At 50.6% G+C, this 19,240-nt stretch overlaps 1 protein-coding gene across 2 annotated transcripts in view; it reads left to right on the top strand.

Annotated features, from left to right (window-relative positions):
• Positions 1–6,469: 6,469 nt before the first annotated feature.
• Positions 6,470–19,240, top strand: part of Plc21C (Phospholipase C at 21C) — a 276,056-nt gene continuing 263,285 nt past the window's right edge. Inside the window, exon 1 of one of the 2 annotated variants that reach the window (XM_089555248.1) lies at positions 6,470–6,742. In XM_089555248.1, coding sequence (XP_089411374.1) covers positions 6,644–6,742 — 99 coding nt within the window. In that variant the 5' untranslated portion in view covers positions 6,470–6,643. The remainder of the gene's footprint in view (positions 6,743–19,240) is intronic. The other variant, XM_089555250.1, reaches the window with a different exon arrangement.

The raw sequence follows: 19,240 nt of genomic DNA, 5'->3' as shown, positions 1-19,240 counted from the left end.
ACCTGAGGTTTTCCCTTCCTTGTTCACTTTGTGATTATTGGCTAGCACATATGTGAGCTATATGCAACGAGGAATCGCATGACACCACCCGGAACACTGTACTATACAAACAGTTGCGCCGGAGTTTTAGTACGAATGTCGGGAAAACTGGCGCCACATGGAGATCTGCAAGTGGCGAGTAGATGTAGGATTAGCTGGTCGGCTGTCTGATTCATAATGAAGGTTCAACAGCGCAAACACACACAGCAGACAGGACATACACACCAGCGCTGTGTGTGTGTCTTGTCTCCTCCCTTACAAAAATGGTCTGTAGACAGTCTATAGATTTTTATTGACTCTATTGACTTCCTATAGATATTGCTTTTTGTCTATTCATAGTCTATAGACAAAAGTGTACTAAAAGTGTATGGCCATAAATCTATAGATTGTCTATGGACTGTCTATGACATTGATATTGCCTATCAATGTCATAGGATTTATCTATAGACAGGATTTATCTAGGATTTATCTATAGACAGTCTCTAGACTTTATAGACAGAAGTCTATAGACACTCTACAGACTGTCTAGAACTCTTTTTGTAAGGGCTCTCCCCTGTGTCTTGTCTGGTGTGGGTAGTTGAATATACACCAACTAGCTCAATCTCCAGTTCTTCTACGGCTGTCTGAGACTGGTCCCTAATTTTCGGTGTTTTTTCCACAGTCCGAGAGCATTGAGTCCTTATTTGGCGTACGTCCTCGACGTGCGACGACCTGCTGGTCTCCCTGGCCACCGGCAGAAGCACGTCAAGCGGCCTCGTAGGCGCTCTGCGCGGTAGCCGCACCGACACGGAGCATCACCTGAACTCGCACTGATGGCGGCAGCGGCTATAGCTCAGCGGCCCCTGTAGTCGCGGCTACAGACCAGGGCCCTGCCAACAAGAGACTGCGTGGCGAAGAAGCCAGCGACGCGCCTTTGGGTGACCATATGCAGAGGACGTGCATTAGGCGTCCTTGACGGTTAACCCATACAAAAATGACCTTTCAGCTTCAGTTGACGCCTTGTTTAGCTCTTGTTGAATCAGCTGGAAACCAACGTATGTTGAGCCTATTCAACATCTGCTAAACAAAGTTTTGGTTGGTTGCACACAGCATAGTCTATTTTCTGCTCATGAGAGAGCAGCAGCAGACAATTGAGGCAGGTTTCATCAACAAGCAACAAGACGTATGCGTCAGTACGCTCTCAGTAGCCATGTTGGAAAAGGAGTTGGCGTTTCTTTCCCAAATCTGAACGAACACACGTAGCGTTTAAACAGGACACAGAAAGATGAGGACAGGACGGGGCTATATACGTAGACGTAGCCCCGTCCTGTCCTCATCTTTCTGTGTCCTGTATAAACGCTACGTTTGTTCGTTCAGATTATGTATGACCAACTGGCCCCACAGTGTGCTCTGTTAAACTTCGTTTCTTTCCCAGTCACTGTCATTTTGGCGCCTTGGATCCTTACGCGGCTCCTTTTCACACCCCAGCCCTTTCGCCACTTCTCTTTAAATATCCTGGGGACGGTAATTCTATTCTTTTATTCGAGTTTTTATCCCTCTCTCAGCTTTAGCCATCTTCGTTCTCTTATGTCGATTATGTCGATTTTATGGTTTGCGCTCATCCCCAACTTTTAGCCGTGTTCATTGCTGGCTTGTATCGCATCTTTTTAGGCCGTGTTTGTTCGGTTGGCTTTCATCGCATGCTTTTAGGCTATCAATTCTTCTCCATTTCAACCACTCTTTCACTTCATTCCCTTTATGTACGTCTTCACACCGCCTTCTGAGATTTTAATGTCTTTTGCGTCGTTGCCTTTTGCATCTTATCGTTTTTATCTCTGTCATCACCCAGTTGCACAGGACTGCCGGCGCGTGTAGAATTTTTTTTTTTACCAAGTGTTGTTAATATGTCTTTCCCCCTGCCCCCTTCACTGCCGCTCTTTGGTGTTTTTGTCCTCAGGGACGTGCCTCAAGAAAATAAAAGCAACCGTTTGCTTTTATTTTCTTGATGCTGCTGTGTATTTACCAAAGTGTCTGAAGAAATAAACCCTCAGTTGTAAGTCAGTGCTGTGTGTGTTCGTCTCCTTTCTTGTTCCTGTAAACGGTACGCTTTTCGTTCTTGGGGCAGTTCCAAACCATGCGGAGGATGTCTGAAATCTCTCCGCAGGCCGAGCATGCCTTCTTCGTGGGGCATTGCGCGGGCTAAATCTTATTGCGTCGGGCTAAGTTTGGTAGTGTGCGGGCTGGCATGTTTCGCCATGTAGTGGCTTCCTGACGCGTTAAGTAGAATATGAATTATCTCTAGCCAAAATTTGAATTTCAGCGTCTTCCCGTCTTCCCTCTCCCCTTGTCACTTTTCCATACTTCCATAGTTCAGTGCTCCTCCACTGTGTCGTATCTGGTGCAGCGCGGGCCTCGTATCTACGACCCGTGTGACGTACGCGATATCAGACTTTTGTATTGTTGGTGAGGGAACACGCCCTTCTCTCCCACTTCAGTGTATATACACACGGCTGTTCAATAAAGGGGCTCCTCTTCCTCGAAGCCTCTGGTCGTGTCTCGTCTACAGCGCGCAACGATACACACACCGGCCCCACCGCCGATGAGCTGGGGAATTTGTCAGGGTTAGAGCTGCCAGACCCGCCGGATCCTCGCCATGTTAGCTGCAGGAACCCTGAAAGAATTCAAACAACAGCCGCCTCTTAACCGACATACGCAGGAGCTTGAGACGGAGGAGGGTGTCAGCCTGAAAAAGTCCCTGGAAAGGGCACGCCAACTTTCGCGTTTGGCTCTCTGCTGCTGTAGAAGTGTCATCATTCATGAGACGTTGTGATTGAGCGAGTTACGTACTCTCTTCAGAAGGTGTTCCACAGCGCATTTAAACGTTGAAAAAAAAATCCGAATTATTTATTTATAAATGACTGAAAACTTGTTTTAATAAGAGATCTAAGAGATAGGATCGCCCATGTGACGTTCCCGCCTGTCGGGGGTCAGTCACAAAGCGACAAAATATTTGTTTCTGTCTACGGGTCCCGCTGAAGCGAGGAGAACTGAGCCAACACACAACACCTCCGGGTCAACCTTATTTATTCACACTCTGCCTGAAGGTGAAACTGGGGGTTCCGCTCACCGCTTTCTTGTATGAGGAGTCGGTGCAGTCCAGCCAACAGGTGTCTCGCTCTCGGCTGCTCTGGCGGGGTGGCGCTCAGCCTGGTGACGGTCCCACGGTTCGGCGAACTGGCCCGGCGACCGCTAACGGGGGCTTCAATCTTGACACTGTCGGATCTTCCCAGATGTCTTGGCTAGCGGTACTATGACGGGTCGAGGCGTCAGGCTTCTTGGGCGTCTCGGCTGGCGGTCGGTTTGCTACGGTCCCCTGAGGTGCGGCTTCGCCGACTATACAGACCTGCGTGATCAGCTCCCGTTCACCTCTCCCCTCTCTGCTCGTTCTCTCCTTTGTCTCTTCTGTCTCCGTCGCGTCTCTCTGAGGATTCTCTCCTCGCCCAACGGTTTTTCGCCGTCGCTGCTCATGCAGCCGACCAAGAGCGCCCGCCGATTTTCCACGAAGCCGCGACCGTTACGACACGAAGGCCGATGGCCCGTTGGGGATGTGTCGAAGGGGTTCAGGTGTCCCTCGGAGGGCAACGGTTCCCCTAAACCAGCGTCTCGCCTCCTCGGCTGGGAGCCCGCCTGGTGCCAGCCGCCGACCTCCCCCGCCACCTCGATCCATTGGGCAGTCTGTCGTGTCTGCTGCTAGTAAGGCCGTCTGCCGGCGCGCATGCGTGCACACACAAACGCGCAAACGTGCTTGTTTGCGCGCCAAAGGGGGGAGTTGGGGTGGGGCGCACCGCAAAACAGGCCGCAGGGATGTCTGTGGTTGCGCTGGGCTCCCCGCACGGCTTCTCCTCTTTAGCCCTCTGGCTACTTTGCACGTCTTTCTGTTGCGCCAGCCGCATTCCACACAGCCGCCTTCGCAGACGGGGGCAGGGCGATAATTTTGAAGCCAGACACAGTGTCTCTGGTACTAGTCGGTGGAGTGAGTTCTTTTGGGCCATGACTAGGCCTCCCGTACACAGCCCTTCACACCCAAATGAAACCAGAAAATCCAACTGAGCAACCATATTAATGCATGAGCCTGACTGCCGGTCATATTTGGTTCATTGGATGCTAACTTGACCTCCACTGATCCCACGGTTTTTTTTTTATCTACCTGAATTATTCTTTAATAGAGAGTTTTGGCTTAGCACTGCCACTAGGCGCTACTCGGTAAAAACACCTCTCTATCTTGCATGTGCAGCCATCAAATCCGGTTCTTCTTTCCTTCTAAATGTACACGGTGTATCTTGCATCTCCCCATACGTGTATGCGAGGTTCACAATGGCTCACCCTGTCGCCTTGTTGTGATATGCGTACACTTCGACTTACAGCTCTGAACGAGCGCCGTCAACTCTTTAAACATTTACAGACACACCATGGTCCATTCTCGCACTAAATCAACAATATAGTATAGCCACCCTACAGTGTTTGTACTATCGGGGACAAGAGTGGCATACTCCACGCGGCGGGAGCCGGAGAACTGCGGCATTTTGGCGAGCCAGAGCACGAAACACTGAAACGAGCCAAGCGACATGCCTGCCGATAATAAAGGTTACGCAATGGCTGTCTCGATCCCAGATGCCGCCTGTAGATGGCGTTGCAACGCAGTTTTCCGTGATGGTATCCATCCGGATGTCGATGCAGGCACAGTCACTCTTCCGGAGGCCCTAGGGTTCAAAGACAACAATGGTCATGTAAACAAATCTGCAGTGGAAGTTAGCAGAAAGCGATTGGAGGATTGGTGGCTGAAAAGCAGAGAGGTGACATAAGGTTAGAAGTAATAAGGGAGTAATTACTCATTGACATCCACCCGAGCGCAGCCATACAAAGGAAAGCTATCCAGCTTTCTCAGAAACTTTGTAGTTAAAGAAAAATTCATATAGCTGTATAGTTTTCCTTTGTAGCCGTATGGCTGCGCTCGGGTGGATGTCAATGAGTAATTACTCCCTTATTACAAAATCTACTCCACCTTGGGGGATTCCCCTAAACATTTGACCAAGGTTAGAAGTGTAGGAAACCGTGGTGAAAGAAGATGGCGAATCTTAATGAGAATTAACAACACAGTGGAGCAAAAATAAATAAAGAAAAGCTGAGCATGGTGGCAATTGCCACCACCCCGTTTTAAAGGGGGCGCTCCCATCCATCCATCCATCCATCCATCCATCCATCCATCCATCCATCCATCCATCCATCCATCCATCCATCCATCCATCCATCCATCCATCCATCCATCCATCCATCCATCCATCCATCCATCCATCCATCCGTCCATCCGTCCATCCGTCCATCCGTCCATCCATCCATCCGTCCATCCATCCATCCGTCCATCCGTCCATCCGTCCATCCGTCCATCCGTCCATCCGTCCAACCATTCGTCCATCCGTCCATCCGTCCATCCGTCCGTCCGTCCGTCCATCCGTAGAGTTACTGTACCTATATGCATATACAGTAACTCCAGTTCTCCGTTCCTCCTGCTCCCGCCGACTGGAGTACACCACTTTTGTCCCCGATAGTACCAGAGTCTCAAGGGAGGAATGCAAAAGAAAAGAAATTCAAAGACGGTCATACGATGATGCGACGAATCTGCATTAGCAGCATTCGTTGCGCATTTCATTTTACATTGATTTTACACCGATTCTACATGTTTTTGAATTTGATATCGCCTTGGCCCTCTGGTGCTTCTGAGGGTGCATGTGGGTGATGGGCGGCGGCCTCCTGAAAAGGTGGGTGGATGGTGGGAGGAGGCTCGTGGGTGGGAGAAAGTGCTCCGTCAGAGGCTCCTTCTAGGACCGGAGGCCCGGGACGTGCTCGGACTACGCCCCTATTCGCTAAAAGCAGGGGGGGGGGGGGGGGGGTGATCGGGCGCACACAGGTCAGATCTTTTTTGCCGAGAAATATAGGCCGCGGCGGCTAGAATTTCTCTGGAGGAGAAATTCTTGAGGCCCGTGTACTGTGCGATGTCAGTGCACGTTAAAGAACCCCAGGTGGTCGAAATTTCCGGAGCCCTTCACTACGGCGTCTCTCATAGCCTGAGTCGCTTTGGGACGTTATAAAACCTCATGAACCAAACCAAACCAAACCAAACCAAACCGAGAAATGAATATACTACTAATGAAGTAAAATAAATAAACGCGACCGCCATTCCCCTCTAGCACGGTAATTTAAGTCCTGCCACGACTGCAGGGTTGGAATTCCGTAGCCCTGATCTCATTCAAACAAAATGTGGCCTGAATGCGCGCCTTTCGAAATCAAGCCGTCGCGTCATCTGCCTGCGCTCGCAGGCATTTTCAACGCGACTAGTTTCAACGGACGTTTCTGGGTGGCGCCACATGTTTCCCGTCGGCGCTCGCGCTCCGCACTGTCGGCGGCGGCAGCAGCGGCAGGCTCATCGGCGGCCGGTGAGCGGAAGGCGAGAGTCCGTGCCGCCTGCGGGAGCGTGCCGCCGCCGTAGTCTAGCTGTGTGCGTGTGAGTGGTGTCCCGCGAGTGCTGGCGAAGCGAAACGAGCCGGGACACATGTGAACAACAAGGAATATGGCGGGCGCGAAATCGGGCGTTCATGTGCTCCAGCTCAAGCCCATCAGTGTGCCCAAGAGCCTGCAGGAGGGCAACAAATTCGTCAAGTGGGACGACGTGAGTGCGCTTTCCCCCTTGCGCGCGCGCGCCGCGGTGTTTTTCCCCGATCGCCGCCGCTGGTTTCGCTCCTCGCAGCAGACGGCCCCGTCGGCCGCCGATCGCCAGGGCCAGCGGGGCTGCCCGAGCTGGGCGGCGCACCCGACCTCGTCGCGGCACGCTCCCCGTGCGTGCGCGGCGGTGTCGGCCCGCACGCTGCCGCGGCGCCCGAGCGGGGCGTCGGAAACGGCGGCCGTTCATTAGGCCTAGCAGGACGACGGCGCCGCTCGGCGTGCGCGCGGCCGGAACGCGCCTCCCTCGGGGCTCCCCTCCCCGCGGAGGAGCCCGTTTCGCTCGGTTCGATCGGCGATGCTCGCGCGCGCGCTCGTTTATTAACGATGCGATAACCTTGGACGGGGAAATCAACAGCGGGAGAGGGGGGGCAGATATGCCACACGGGGCCGGTTTCCTTTCTCGCTTTCTGGTTTCGCCGCGCGAGCCACCGCCGGCCGTACCAGCGAGCCTGTCAGCTGTTTCCCCGATCGGCCCCTTCGCTGTCAGCCCGGCCGCGGTCAGCTGTCGCGTCGGGGCTTCTCGGAACGCGCTGCCTCTGACATCCCGGGCCCCTCTATCCTCGCGAACCAATTAGGGTCTACACTAATGAGTGTGCCGGTGCGCCGGCGAGTGACATACCGGCAAAACAGTTCGGACAGTTGCGCGCTCGGACGCCGCCGCCAGCCCCGCTCCCTCGTAGCCGGCGGCCAGGGCTCTGTCGTGCGGCGAAAGAGAAATGATGCGAGTGCACGACAGGTCTGCTGGAGAGGGGGCATTCCGCGCGCGCGCAGGCTTAGTATTGCGTTGTCTTGGCGTTTAGAATGGTCGCAAGACGAGGAAGTCCTTGTATCCTGTTCGGAAAGGGTAGGCTGTCACTGTCGTGTAGGCGAAGTGGTGACTCCGCCGTTTCCCCAAAGTCACGCGCACCGAGGGTTGGAGACCGTGTCGCAAGCGGTGTTCGGAAAAGAAACTAGTGTGCACTGCAGAGGACGCTCTTTGCGCATATTGTACGTTTTTGTGCACTTGCTCTAAGATCTGGCGTAAAAGGAGCGGTCTGTAATTAGATGTATTCACGTAGAAAAATAAAACTTTATTGAAGCTCGTAAACTCGCGATCGGATGTTATTCGCTAGCAGGATGCATTAGAGAGCTTTTCTCACTTTAGCCTTCCAGTTTGCAGCTTCCCGCTAGTCCGCGGCATCCCGCTTACGCGATACGCCTGATAGTACAGGTCGTCAGTGCATCTAGGCATGGCTTCCGAACTTTTTTAACCGCCGAAAATGACTCGGATAACGCAGGTAGCAAATGAATGCGGTCCTGCAGATAGGGAACGCCGGAGACGACGCTGCCGGCGCCCGCTTATCGGCCGCATGCTTCCAAGCGGTCTCTTCTCGAAAGCGTGTGTGATGACCATTGTACGCCCGTGATCGCAATAGCGGCACTAAACCATGTCAGCGTGGGACTTTTCCCAGACTGAGACGCAAATTGCGAAACACTGCTTGAGCGTCTGCTGCATAATCGAGAGTCCTCCCTAGCGTGTCCCCAGAAGAGTATATGGGGCTCCAGGTGTTATCACTGTTATCTTCCTCAATTTTACACGAATCTGGAAAATGACTGAAGTGCCTGTTAAGTCCAGCAAGAAGCGGAGCCACCTTGAGCGCAGACCAGTTTAATTAATCTAATTTTGTGTGTTTCCAAGGCACTTTTCTCACATACGTATGCTTTCATTACAGCTGTAGTTTGGGCAAGTTTATGGAAGGTTGCTGTGCTTTTTAAAGTCATTGAAACGCAGCACCAGCCAGAAAATTGCAGAACTTCAAGCGCCTGCTCCCTTTTATAGTTGGTGGCAAACACGGGTATCCATTTTCACTTTCCAACGTACGGCATAGGTGCGATTTTGGCCGTTTTTTTTAAATATTTGTGTTTTCTGTTAACTAGTAGAAGAGACATATTTAAGAAAACTTTACCCAAAATAACACAAGAAGGAAGGGAGAAACAGCTACACACACACGAGCGCATTGTGTACGTGTTTCTCCCTTCCGTCCTGTGTCATTCTGCGCAGTTTTCCTGAATATGTCGCTACACCAACTGACCCAACGTTCTGCTCTGCTAAGTAGAAGAGAGCCAGTGCGCCTGTCCTTCATTCTTGTTCCCGCTCCTGTGCCTCTAAGTCTGCGCTGATAACATTGCAAAGAGATTTTGGTTTAGGTTTAGTATTTAGGTTTTTTTCTAACAGAGGCTTCCTTTCATTTAATTGGCGTGGCTTTTTCTCTGATGCTTTCTACTGTGACGCAGTGAGATGAATTCACACGTGACCTCGCGCAATCTATAAAGGGCCCTGGTCCGACCGAAGCGACTTTTGCGGTCTGCTGAAAAAAGTGTATTTCGTTTGTCATGACGGGCTCATCCTCAACCTCGCTGCATTTTTATTTATCTGTTTTAATTTATTCATACTCTTAACCGTCTGATGAGGGTCTTTACAGGGAGGGAAAACATATACAAATACAATTAGAGGTACAGCTCTCATTGCATAAAATACATTCGCAAAAACAGAATCACAGATTTCCACCCGGTTCCCGCAAAAACGTCTCCACACCTAAAGCAAAATTTTCAACATCAGTCTGCTCAGCAACATAACTCGGCATCACTTAATTGCGCTCTGAGCACTCGCTCGATGGCGGTCTGCTGGCGATTAATCGCTGAATTCGCAGGGTTTTCTCATTCGCATTTATCGTTTGTTCACGACTTCAGGGAACGTCTGGAGTGCCCGGGGGTCAGTTTCGGGCCTCGCTTATTGATAGTGGAGGGTTCGACGGAAGCCCGTCTGGCGAGGGAAATTCAGCATATCAACAAATAAACACTTGCCAAAATCATACAAGAAAAACAAACAAAAAAGCATTGACGTTTCGGCACCACTACGGGTGCCTTGTTCACAGATGGATGAAAACGCTGCTGCCGACCTCGTTTTCATCCATTTGTGAACAATGCACCCGTAGTGTTGCCGAAACGTCACTACTTTTTTTTGTTTGTTTTTCTTGTATGAGTTTTGCGAGCGTGTGTTCGTTGATATGCTCGCCCATTCATATTGGCGACGTTATCGAAATTGCAAACACGGCGTCCGTAGCTTACGCGCAGGTGATTGTCGTCTATCCTACCGCTAATAACACAGGCTAGCGGTAACAAAGCGTTCTCTCCATTCGGTCATTGGTCCAAAACGTGCAGGTGTAAAAATTACACAACCGTGTCGAGAAAACCCCATTTCGTTTCCCTTGTGATAGCAGCAGGCTTCACGTGGAGCACGCGTCAAAGAAATCACACCGCTCGTTCGAGTCTGAGGTGGTGTCGATCTGGGCCAAGCCACTTAAGAAACTGGTTTGCCGAGGGCACAGAAATAACTGGTGAGGCCTGTATACGCTTTGATATTCTGGTCGCATGGAGGGCGCAGAGACGAGTCGGGAACCTTACCTCCGCCATCCTCATCAGCCTGACTACGCCCACTGCAGGGCAAAGGCCTCTCCCCCCATGTCTCTCTCCAATTAACCCTGTACTTCGCCACTTGCGGCCACCGTGTCCCCACAAGCTTCTCAATCTCATCCGCCCACCTAACTTTCTGCCGCCCCCTGCTACGCTTGCCTTCTCCTGGAATCCACTCCGTTACCCTTAAGGACCAGCGGTTGTCTTGCCTTCGTCGAATCCATTAGGTTTGAAAGTGAGAGCCATTTTTTCACTTTCACCCGACAACCGCGTCTTCATGGTGGAGTCGTTGACGCATGTGAGTGAGTTACTCATCAGGTTCTTAACCGGCAAATCTACAGTGACATTTCAGCATCCTTCTCCAGCTGTTGCTGTCGGCGCTAACCCAGTGAACGTTTCTGCGTCGATGCCGCTTGAACTGCCGACGGTGCGTTAGTAATCGGCTTGCGCAAGAATTGCCTTTTCTCTAGATTGGCCTTTCATGGATTCATTCTTCTGCACGAAAGAGAAAATCCTGCGCTTTATTCTGCACTGTCCCAGTGCCGGGGTATCGCGTTTTCGTCGATTAACAAATTCCGGTCTTCTGCAGTTTTAGTATACTCGGAAGCGCATTGTTTTTGAGAGTGCGCATCCATCTTGGCAAAGCAGCGCCGTCTACAGTCTGATTCCATCCTGCAGCAGCCGCCATGCTGGTATGTGCGGCGGCGCGCAGATGCCCGAGGGCGTAGTAAGCTAGCTTGATAACCGTGTATTTTTGCGTTGTTGTTTCTGGGAGGACTACATTTTAAGGACAGTCGTTTAGTCGGTTATCACTGTTTGTGGCGCGTCTTCTTTGGTAAGTGTCTTGGTAAGTGAGGAAACCAATCCTTACAGCAGATTTGCTTTGGACGAGTGCCTTGCTTGTTCCTTCTGTGTTTAGGTTTGGTTTTATGGGGTTTAGCGTCCCAAAGCGACTCAGGCTATGAGGGACGCCGTAGTGAAGGGCTCTGGAAATTTTCACCACCCGGGGTTCTTTAACGTGCACTGACATCGCACAGTACAAGGGCCTCTAGAATTTCGCCTCAATCGAAATTCGACCGCCGACAGTGTAATGCGAATACGACAAGCGGCTACGAGAATACGACGGGCTTGTCAAGATAGGATCCCAGCTCTCTGCCTCCCACATCCTTGTGATGGAAAATAGAGGCATTATTATTATTATTATTATTATTATTATTATTATTATTATTATCATCATCACCATTATTACAGTCCTCCTCACTCGACTTTCCTTCCACAGGCTACCTTGACGCATGCTGAAGTGCATGTAACAAGAGCATGCGTTTTGTTGGCGTTTTTCATTATAATCTTGAGCTTTTTAAAACATTCGATCTGAAAGCCTGATTGATAACTGACGCACTTGCTAGCCCTGCGCCCGTTTTCAAACATCCTCCTCCGATTTCGAATTTCACGACGAGACCTTCATCTTACCGCATGTGACAGAAAGAATAGACTGACTTGAGAAGCCGTATGTCTCGCTAATAAGTAAAAGGCAGGACAAATAAAAATAAAAAAAAGGCCGACGCTGGGCCCAGATGGGATTTCATCACTAAGAGGAGGAGGATGCGGCTTACGAAGAGAGATGAGATATAGCTCTAAGTGGAAGATGAAATACTGCCAGCTCGTCCGACAGGTTTCAACAGGTTTCTCCATAGCCAGGGCGTGGCAAAACTTTCTGCGCCTTAACGTTTACATTATGTCCACCCAACCGAAGTCTCGGAACCGTAAAGCTTTACTGACGGGAAAAAGAGCACGTATGTGCCTAACATGCTTAGCCCAACAGGGACATTGAAAATTTCGTTATTTAATTGGGTAATAAATTTCTCCGTTTTGTTTTGGCTGGGGGATAATTGGAATTGATACACGGGGGCACGACAGGACTTGGTTGTCTTCGGGAGAAACATGCAACGCATGTTACATCTTTTAGAGCACGATTAGATATGCTTATTTGTGCACATTCAGCGCTTCTGCAACGCATATGTGATGTTCCCGGTGTTTACAGTGGAATGTACAATGGAATGTAGCGCCTGTCCTGTGTGTATCCTCCTCTTGTGTGTGTTTTTTCGTGTGCGCTTAAATTTCATTTCAATATAATGTACACTTCGCCGAAAGGAATGTTTTCGTGCGCAATGGCATGTGAACACTGTGTGGCAGTTTTGCGAGTGATACGCGGACATTTCCGAGGATTTCTGCCCGAAACCACTCAGCAGAAACGCGATATGCTTCGTATTGTCGCTCATGGCATAACTTGGCCGACGAAATCACGTCGTACGCTGGGAAGCTTCATCCGAGGCGGCGCAGTCGAAGCAGAGTATACCTGCTTGTGATGGTGGTCCGAGTGGCACAAGCACATTTCCGCCGAGGGCTGATGTGGGGCCGGTGGACACATTCGTTGGAAAAGCAAAAGCGCTTAGAGTACGTCTGAAGTAGGCTGAAGTCTAAGGTTTGATAAAAGTTGAAGCGCATAACCGGGCGAGGACGGTGAAGGAGACGAGTGACAAACTAGCGCTCGTTTGTCTCTCGTCTTTTTCACCGTCCTCGTCTGGTTGTGCGCTTCAACTTTACATCATGTCTCACCAACACGCCCAAACAACCACTTTGCTGATCTAAGGCTTGACGAAATCTCGTCTGGTCGGGTAGCGCAGGGTCATTATTAGTACCAAAAAAGAACGACCTTCGGTCGTTTGGTCGGCGCTCTCCTGTTTGGCACTAATAATAAATTAGGCTGGGGTAAACGCGAATCTGGACCCCTGCGTAGGACGTGCAGTGCCTGTACTTTTCGCTCTTCGCGTACAGCAGCAGCAGCCCCCGATTTACGTTACAAAAATGTGGATAGATAGGTGCACACGGTCTGTAGACACTCGGTGGACTCTTTACTGACTCTCTGTCGAAATGTTTGAAAGGGGTGTCCACCTCGGTGCGTATATACTGTAAATAGAGAGGAGTAAAAAGGAGAGTATGCTGTCTTCTTTAATGAATGGGAGAGCGCAATAGGACAGCTTACTCTCCCTTTTACTCCCCAGCCGCCGCGGTGGCTCAGTGGTTATGGCGCTCGACTGCTGGCCCGAAAGACGCGGGTTGGATCCCGGCCGCGGCGGCCGAATTTGGATGGAGGCGAAATTCTAGGGGCCCGTGTACTGTGCACTGTCAGTGCACGTTAAGGAACCCCAGGTGGTCGAAATTCCCGGAGCCCTCCACTACGGCGTCCCTCATAGCATGAGTCGCTTTGGGACACTAAACCCCCATAAACCAATCTATATTCGGGAAACCTGGCTCACCAGCCAAATAACCGCATGTACTAATGCTCAGTTGCGAGCTCCAGCTTTTGGAACGGCCCTACATTTTTCCCGCGACGAGGTTTTTCAGGCAGTGTGGCATCCAACCCAAGGTGCTCGCAAAACATAATTGGACGGGGTCTGATGGTGTACCAGGAACATCAGCCTTGTCGCATTTTGTGCCAATAGGAGGTCCCAGGGGGTGCGGCGATTGCCAGTAATTTCAGTAAAGTGAAGTAGAAAAGTTTAGTAAAGTTTAGTAGTGCTAAGTTGCATACGAGCTAATCAACAGTGCGACAGCGCATCTTCGTAGCTGACGTCTGCGGTTCTCTGTTTTTATGTCAACCCAAATATCGGGCCTCTTGAAGCTCCTAACAGTCGAGATGACTGTCTGTCAGCATGGCAGCATCGTCGCCTTAGGAAAAAGACTCCCGCCTGTTATATCACGCCGAACACATTGCAGGGCTCGGGATACCAAATTAAAAAAAAATCTACTTTCATCGTTTTCCTCGCTTACTGAAATTGGGCCTTCCAGCACAGGTAATCGGCCCAGTATTGGATCATGAGAGGGAAATATCTTACCAGTACTTACCTACGGGGCAGAAATGTGGAGGCTAGCAAAGAGGGTTCAGCTTAAGTTACGGACAACGCAGCGAGCTGTGGAAAGAAAAATGATAGGTGTAACGTTAAGAGATCGGAAGCGGGCGGAGCAGGTGAGGGAACAATCGCGCGTTAATGACATCCTAGTCGAAATCAAGAGGAAGAAGTGGGCTTGGGCAGGGCATGTCATGCGAAGGCAAGATAACCGCTGGCCCTTTAAGGGTAACAGAGTGGATTCCAAGAGAAGGCAGGCGTAACAGGGGGCGGCAGAAAGTTAGGTGGGCGAATTTGATTAACAAGTCTGCAGGGTTATGATGGCCGCAACTGGCTAAGGACAGGGTTAATTGGAGAGAGACGTGGGAGAGTCCCTTGCCCTGCAGGGGGCGTAGTCAGGCTGATGATGATGATTTTAAACACATTGACAAAGGACGGTCCTGCATATTGGACCATATTGGGCCGACTATCGGCCCAATATCGGATTGAGCCGATATTGGACCGATTATTGGCCCACTATAGGATTGGGCCGATATTGGGCCGGCCATATTGGGTCGATTAGCTGTGCTGCGTCTGCACTCAGGCAAGCTTCATTTTACCTAGGTGGCAGTGTTCAGAATGCGCAGTCTCTCCAGCATGTGAGGTCCTGAAGGGCGACGCTCTTTTCCAAAAAACGATGCGCGCTATTTTTGCACGCAGCGGGTTGTGCATTGAAGTTGTTCGCCGGGCTCACGTGTCTCCGCTGCTGCTATCGAGACCCGTGCCTCATGGGCAAATTTAACGGAATTAATTGCTTACTGCCTTAAGTGTTAATGGAATTCGTGCGGTGCCACACGCATGAATTTAATGACATTAGCATTACATGCCGTTCGCGATCCACTGAGTTCGCCACAACTCATTCGCCCGAGCAATGCGCGCGCTCGTCCCCATTCCACATGCAGGAAAGCATGCATATTTGTTAGTAACTAACTAGTTTTAACCAGTAGCAAATGGTTAATTCATAACTTTCAGTCAGATGAGGCATATATACTGCACTTTTGATGTGAACGGCACCATTTTTTTTGCCTGGCGCTTCTGACAGATACACTCGACTTGTGTGGCGATATGCGGCTACTTTTATGGCTACTTTTTTTTACTTCTCAGGCAACAGCAGCGGTGTTTTCTGCAAAATAATATTTTTGTTACATTTGAACAACACTCCCGAGATATTGTGCTCGTTAGCGCTGTTTATATTTGGGTGAATTTTTGTCTGCCTTGCAAGCGTTATCGTCATCGTGACTTTCGTATAATGGCATTGAATGTGGACGTGTAGCACCAAGTCCGAAAACAATGGCATTAAAAAACGTTGAGTGTTCGTGGCGTCGGCTACAGACGAGATCGATTACGCACCCCATCACTTCTCGCGTGCATTTATCCTCATCTATACAAACCGAACTGCAAACACTGCGGCCAACGAGCCAACTACGATCATATCCTATGTGATTGCAAAATACAGCCACCTCCGGGTGATCTAGTTACCGCTCCTTCTCTCGAGCGGTGGGAGACCTATTAAGGCGGAAACTTGGGCTAGTTGGAAAGCGTTTGGAATCATATTTGTTAGCGCTTAGTGAACACACGGGACAAGAACACAAATAAACAGGACAGACGCTAGTCCTGTGTATTTGTGCTGTGTAGGAGACCGTGCTGGCTAGCTCTGACCCCAGAACGCAAGTTTTGGCGGTGGAGTGGGCTGACAAAGTCGTCGAGGGCTGCGTACTCTCGACCACTTAACGCGACCTCTTGCCAAGCTCTTTCCGGCGAATAAAATGTTTTACAATCAGTAGGGCGTAAAGCTTTATGCCATTTCTTGTGCCAGTGTGGCACGGGTGTAATGCCATTACTTACTGTCATTTGTGACGATCTGAGTTCGCTACAACTCATTCGCCCGAGATACTCTCGTCCCCGTTCGTCACGCAGAAAAGCATGCAAGCTGGTTAGAAACAGCCTCCTGCAAATATTTTATTCTTAACTTTCTCTTAGATGAAGCTCCTCAACTGCATTTTCGTTGCGAATTGCGGCTTGTGGGCTGACATCCGAGTGCATGGCTACTTTTTCGACTTGTCAGCCAAGAAAGCGGCATTTTCCGCAAGATGATTTTGATATTGCACTCGGACAGCATTGACGGGATTTTGGGCAGTGAGCACTGATTTGCAGTCAGGTAACATTTCTAACTTGCTTCCAGGCTCTGTCGTCGTCGGGACGCACGTACAATGGCATTGCATTTGGCCGTGCAGCGCCAACTCTGAGAGTATGCATCTTGCGCCGGTGTGGCAGGGGTATGACTCAGAGTAGCGGGGATGACGTCATGTTTCGTCACCAGTCTCGATGCTGTCCCGGAAACCTTTCGCATTGCTTCAGTGGGTGCTTGGAATCCTGCGCGCAGGAATCTTCCGCTGCCGCATTCGAGGGACTCGTCTGCCGCAGGTTTTGAAACCTTGCCAACGCGCGACGGCTCGATTAGGAGTACTCCGGTTGTAATTCGCCGCTGTTAGAGGCACTCTTTGTTTCTCAGTGGGCGCCCTGACAGAATACTTTTAGTTATTTTGCCATGTCGTATTTCCACATCCTGGGCATGCTAAACGGTCTCTGTGCTGCCATCTCTCGCGTGGCAGAAGTATTTCTTGGGATGGCGTTGCGCACACGAAAAAACATGCACAGGAAAGAGCAGAAGACAGATAGAGATAGAGCTCTATCTGTCTTCTGCTCTTTGCTGTGCAAGTTTCTTGGTGTGCGCAACGCCATCCCAAGAAAGCTGCGCACCAACGCGCCCAGCAAGGAGTTCTTCTACATTGCAGAAGTATTTGCTGGCCCTACCTCTACTCGTCCGCTGGCGCAGTGCCAGCTTCGGCGTGTAGCGTTACTGGGTCCAGGTGAGAAAATAGGACGCGCCGCTTTCTGGCCGACCCTCGTGCGCGTATGTACGTGTGCTTGCGTGTACTCTTTTGTGTTTGGAAGCCTTGCACAAGTGGATCTAATCTGGCACAACATTCGCTCCCGATAGTGGGCTTGACGAAACAATCCTCGCGATTATCGGTCAGGTACAGCAGTGGCGTTAGGGACAGCTTGTAATCCGCGATTACTTATCGCGATTAGTTAGACAAGGATGCCCCTATCGCGCGCTCTTCACCAGGCGGAAAGGTGGGCCCAAGTTGTGTACCGGATGGGCGGTGTTTGGACTCTGGTTCGTACGGCTGCAGCGCGAGTTACGTTCGTAAAAAAAAAAAAAAAAGAAAGAAGGCGCCGGCCGGGCCGAGTGGGCTCATTAAACGGACTCTGAAAACGAATTTAAGCTGGCCTGTGTGAATCTACTACGCCATTCTAACGACAAAGGGAGCACTCTCAATGCTAGCAGTGTTGTTACAAAAATTAGAAATAGCCAAAGAAACGAAATACAGGTGTCGCCATCACCGGCCGATTTCGCAAGTAAATTGCGTGTGTCGGCACCATTTCGCGGATCTCGGAGGCTGTTGTGCAGCGCCATTCACTTCAAAACATGACAGCCCGTCCTCTTCGGTAAGGACGTCACGAATTGGAATCAACCGGCGGGAAGATTAGAATTTTATCTTTGAGCCAGTTGGTTCATACTTGAGTCGTGAGAGGGCAGCGCAAAAACGACACGGAAGTAACACTGAATACAGGACGGGAAGATTTATAAACTAAATTTTCTGAGTGATATATATCCCTCTTTTGCAGCCAAACAAACGTTAACATAGGCAAAAAGAGCCGAAGGGTCAAATCTTTGCTGAGAACAGTAATCGCGTAGGTCATCCTCATTGACGTTAAAGGAGCGACGAACGGTTTTCGTCCCCATATAGGATTCCCACGCTTCCTTTGTGGGCCTGACTGCGCGCATTCCGGGGCCAGCTTCGGCCGAGCGAGTTCTCGAGGTGTACGCGTTGACCGGCTGCTTCAGCGAGGCCAGTGGCGTGGTGACGCTGGAGGGAAGACAACGGCGAAGATACCCTGACGCTTAGTCTCTCTCTTTCAGTCAATACTAAATTGAACCATTCCATGTGTTGCATTCGAATTTGCACATAAAGCCGTCGTCCCGTCTTCGATCTCCCAGCTAACAGGACCGCTGTCGTTGCGTCGTCCAATCTGTCAGCCTATACCCAATTACTACTCCTTTTCCTCTAAAGCTGCTAATCTTTCCAACAGTTCACCGCCTGTGTCTTCACCACTCCCCCGTAGCGGGTATGTGCCATTTTACTTGAGACCAACCAACCAACTAAGGATGTCAGGCAGACGACACGTGCGCGAACTTCCAACTGACTCGATCGTCAAGGCGGCGGTCCCAGCACAGTTTTCGGCGATTCCCAGCTGGCGCCCGCGACGTAAGGCACAGATAGGCACGCCGCACAGCTCCCAGCAGTAAGGAACCAGCACGCAGCAGAAAAGGGGAGCACAGCGGGGTCTCGCACACAGTTCGATCATAGATGTGAGAATTACGCAACAATGAAATCTTCTGTGGAACGAGGGACCGCGCAGCAAAGCGTGACCACGGTCTGATAAGAGCTCTTAAACAACTCCACACGACTACGGCAAAAGACGCCTGCGACTGTGCACCCCGAGACATTGTGGAATGCAGCAAGGCTGTTGGAGCGACTGTGGACGTGGCAGAAAATAACAAAAAGTTTTAATGAAACATGGTAGTGTCGGAACGTCTCCGTTGTCGACGAAAGGTCGTTTCACTGTCGACCCCACAATCGCTCAACCACGCTAGTTTTGGAGAGAGGGTGGCAGAGGGGAAAAGCGGGAGTGTTGTCCAGAAGAGGGCGCTGGGTGGCTTCCTTGCCCGGGGGAAAAGAAGGAAGGGATATAAAGAAAAGTGTGAAGCAATGATGAGAGACGTCAGCGAAGAGCGGTCGTAGGCACTGTCACAATCTGGCACACCAACAAAACGCTTTCACAAACCGGAACAGCCCCCGGCGAGCGTAACGGCTGCACCTGCCTCATGTAAAGAAGAAGACGGGCATACGCGCGAGCCGAATGGCCATCCAGAACATCCGTGTTTTCTATATTTCATTCAGGTTGCGCTTCCTGCC

The sequence above is a fragment of the Amblyomma mixtum genome, chromosome 8 (assembly GCF_055824585.1).
Source record: "Amblyomma mixtum isolate Tamu chromosome 8, ASM5582458v1, whole genome shotgun sequence".
In the NCBI taxonomy this organism is placed as follows: domain Eukaryota; kingdom Metazoa; phylum Arthropoda; class Arachnida; order Ixodida; family Ixodidae; genus Amblyomma; species Amblyomma mixtum.
This window is presented reverse-complemented; position numbering and strand designations above follow the sequence as displayed.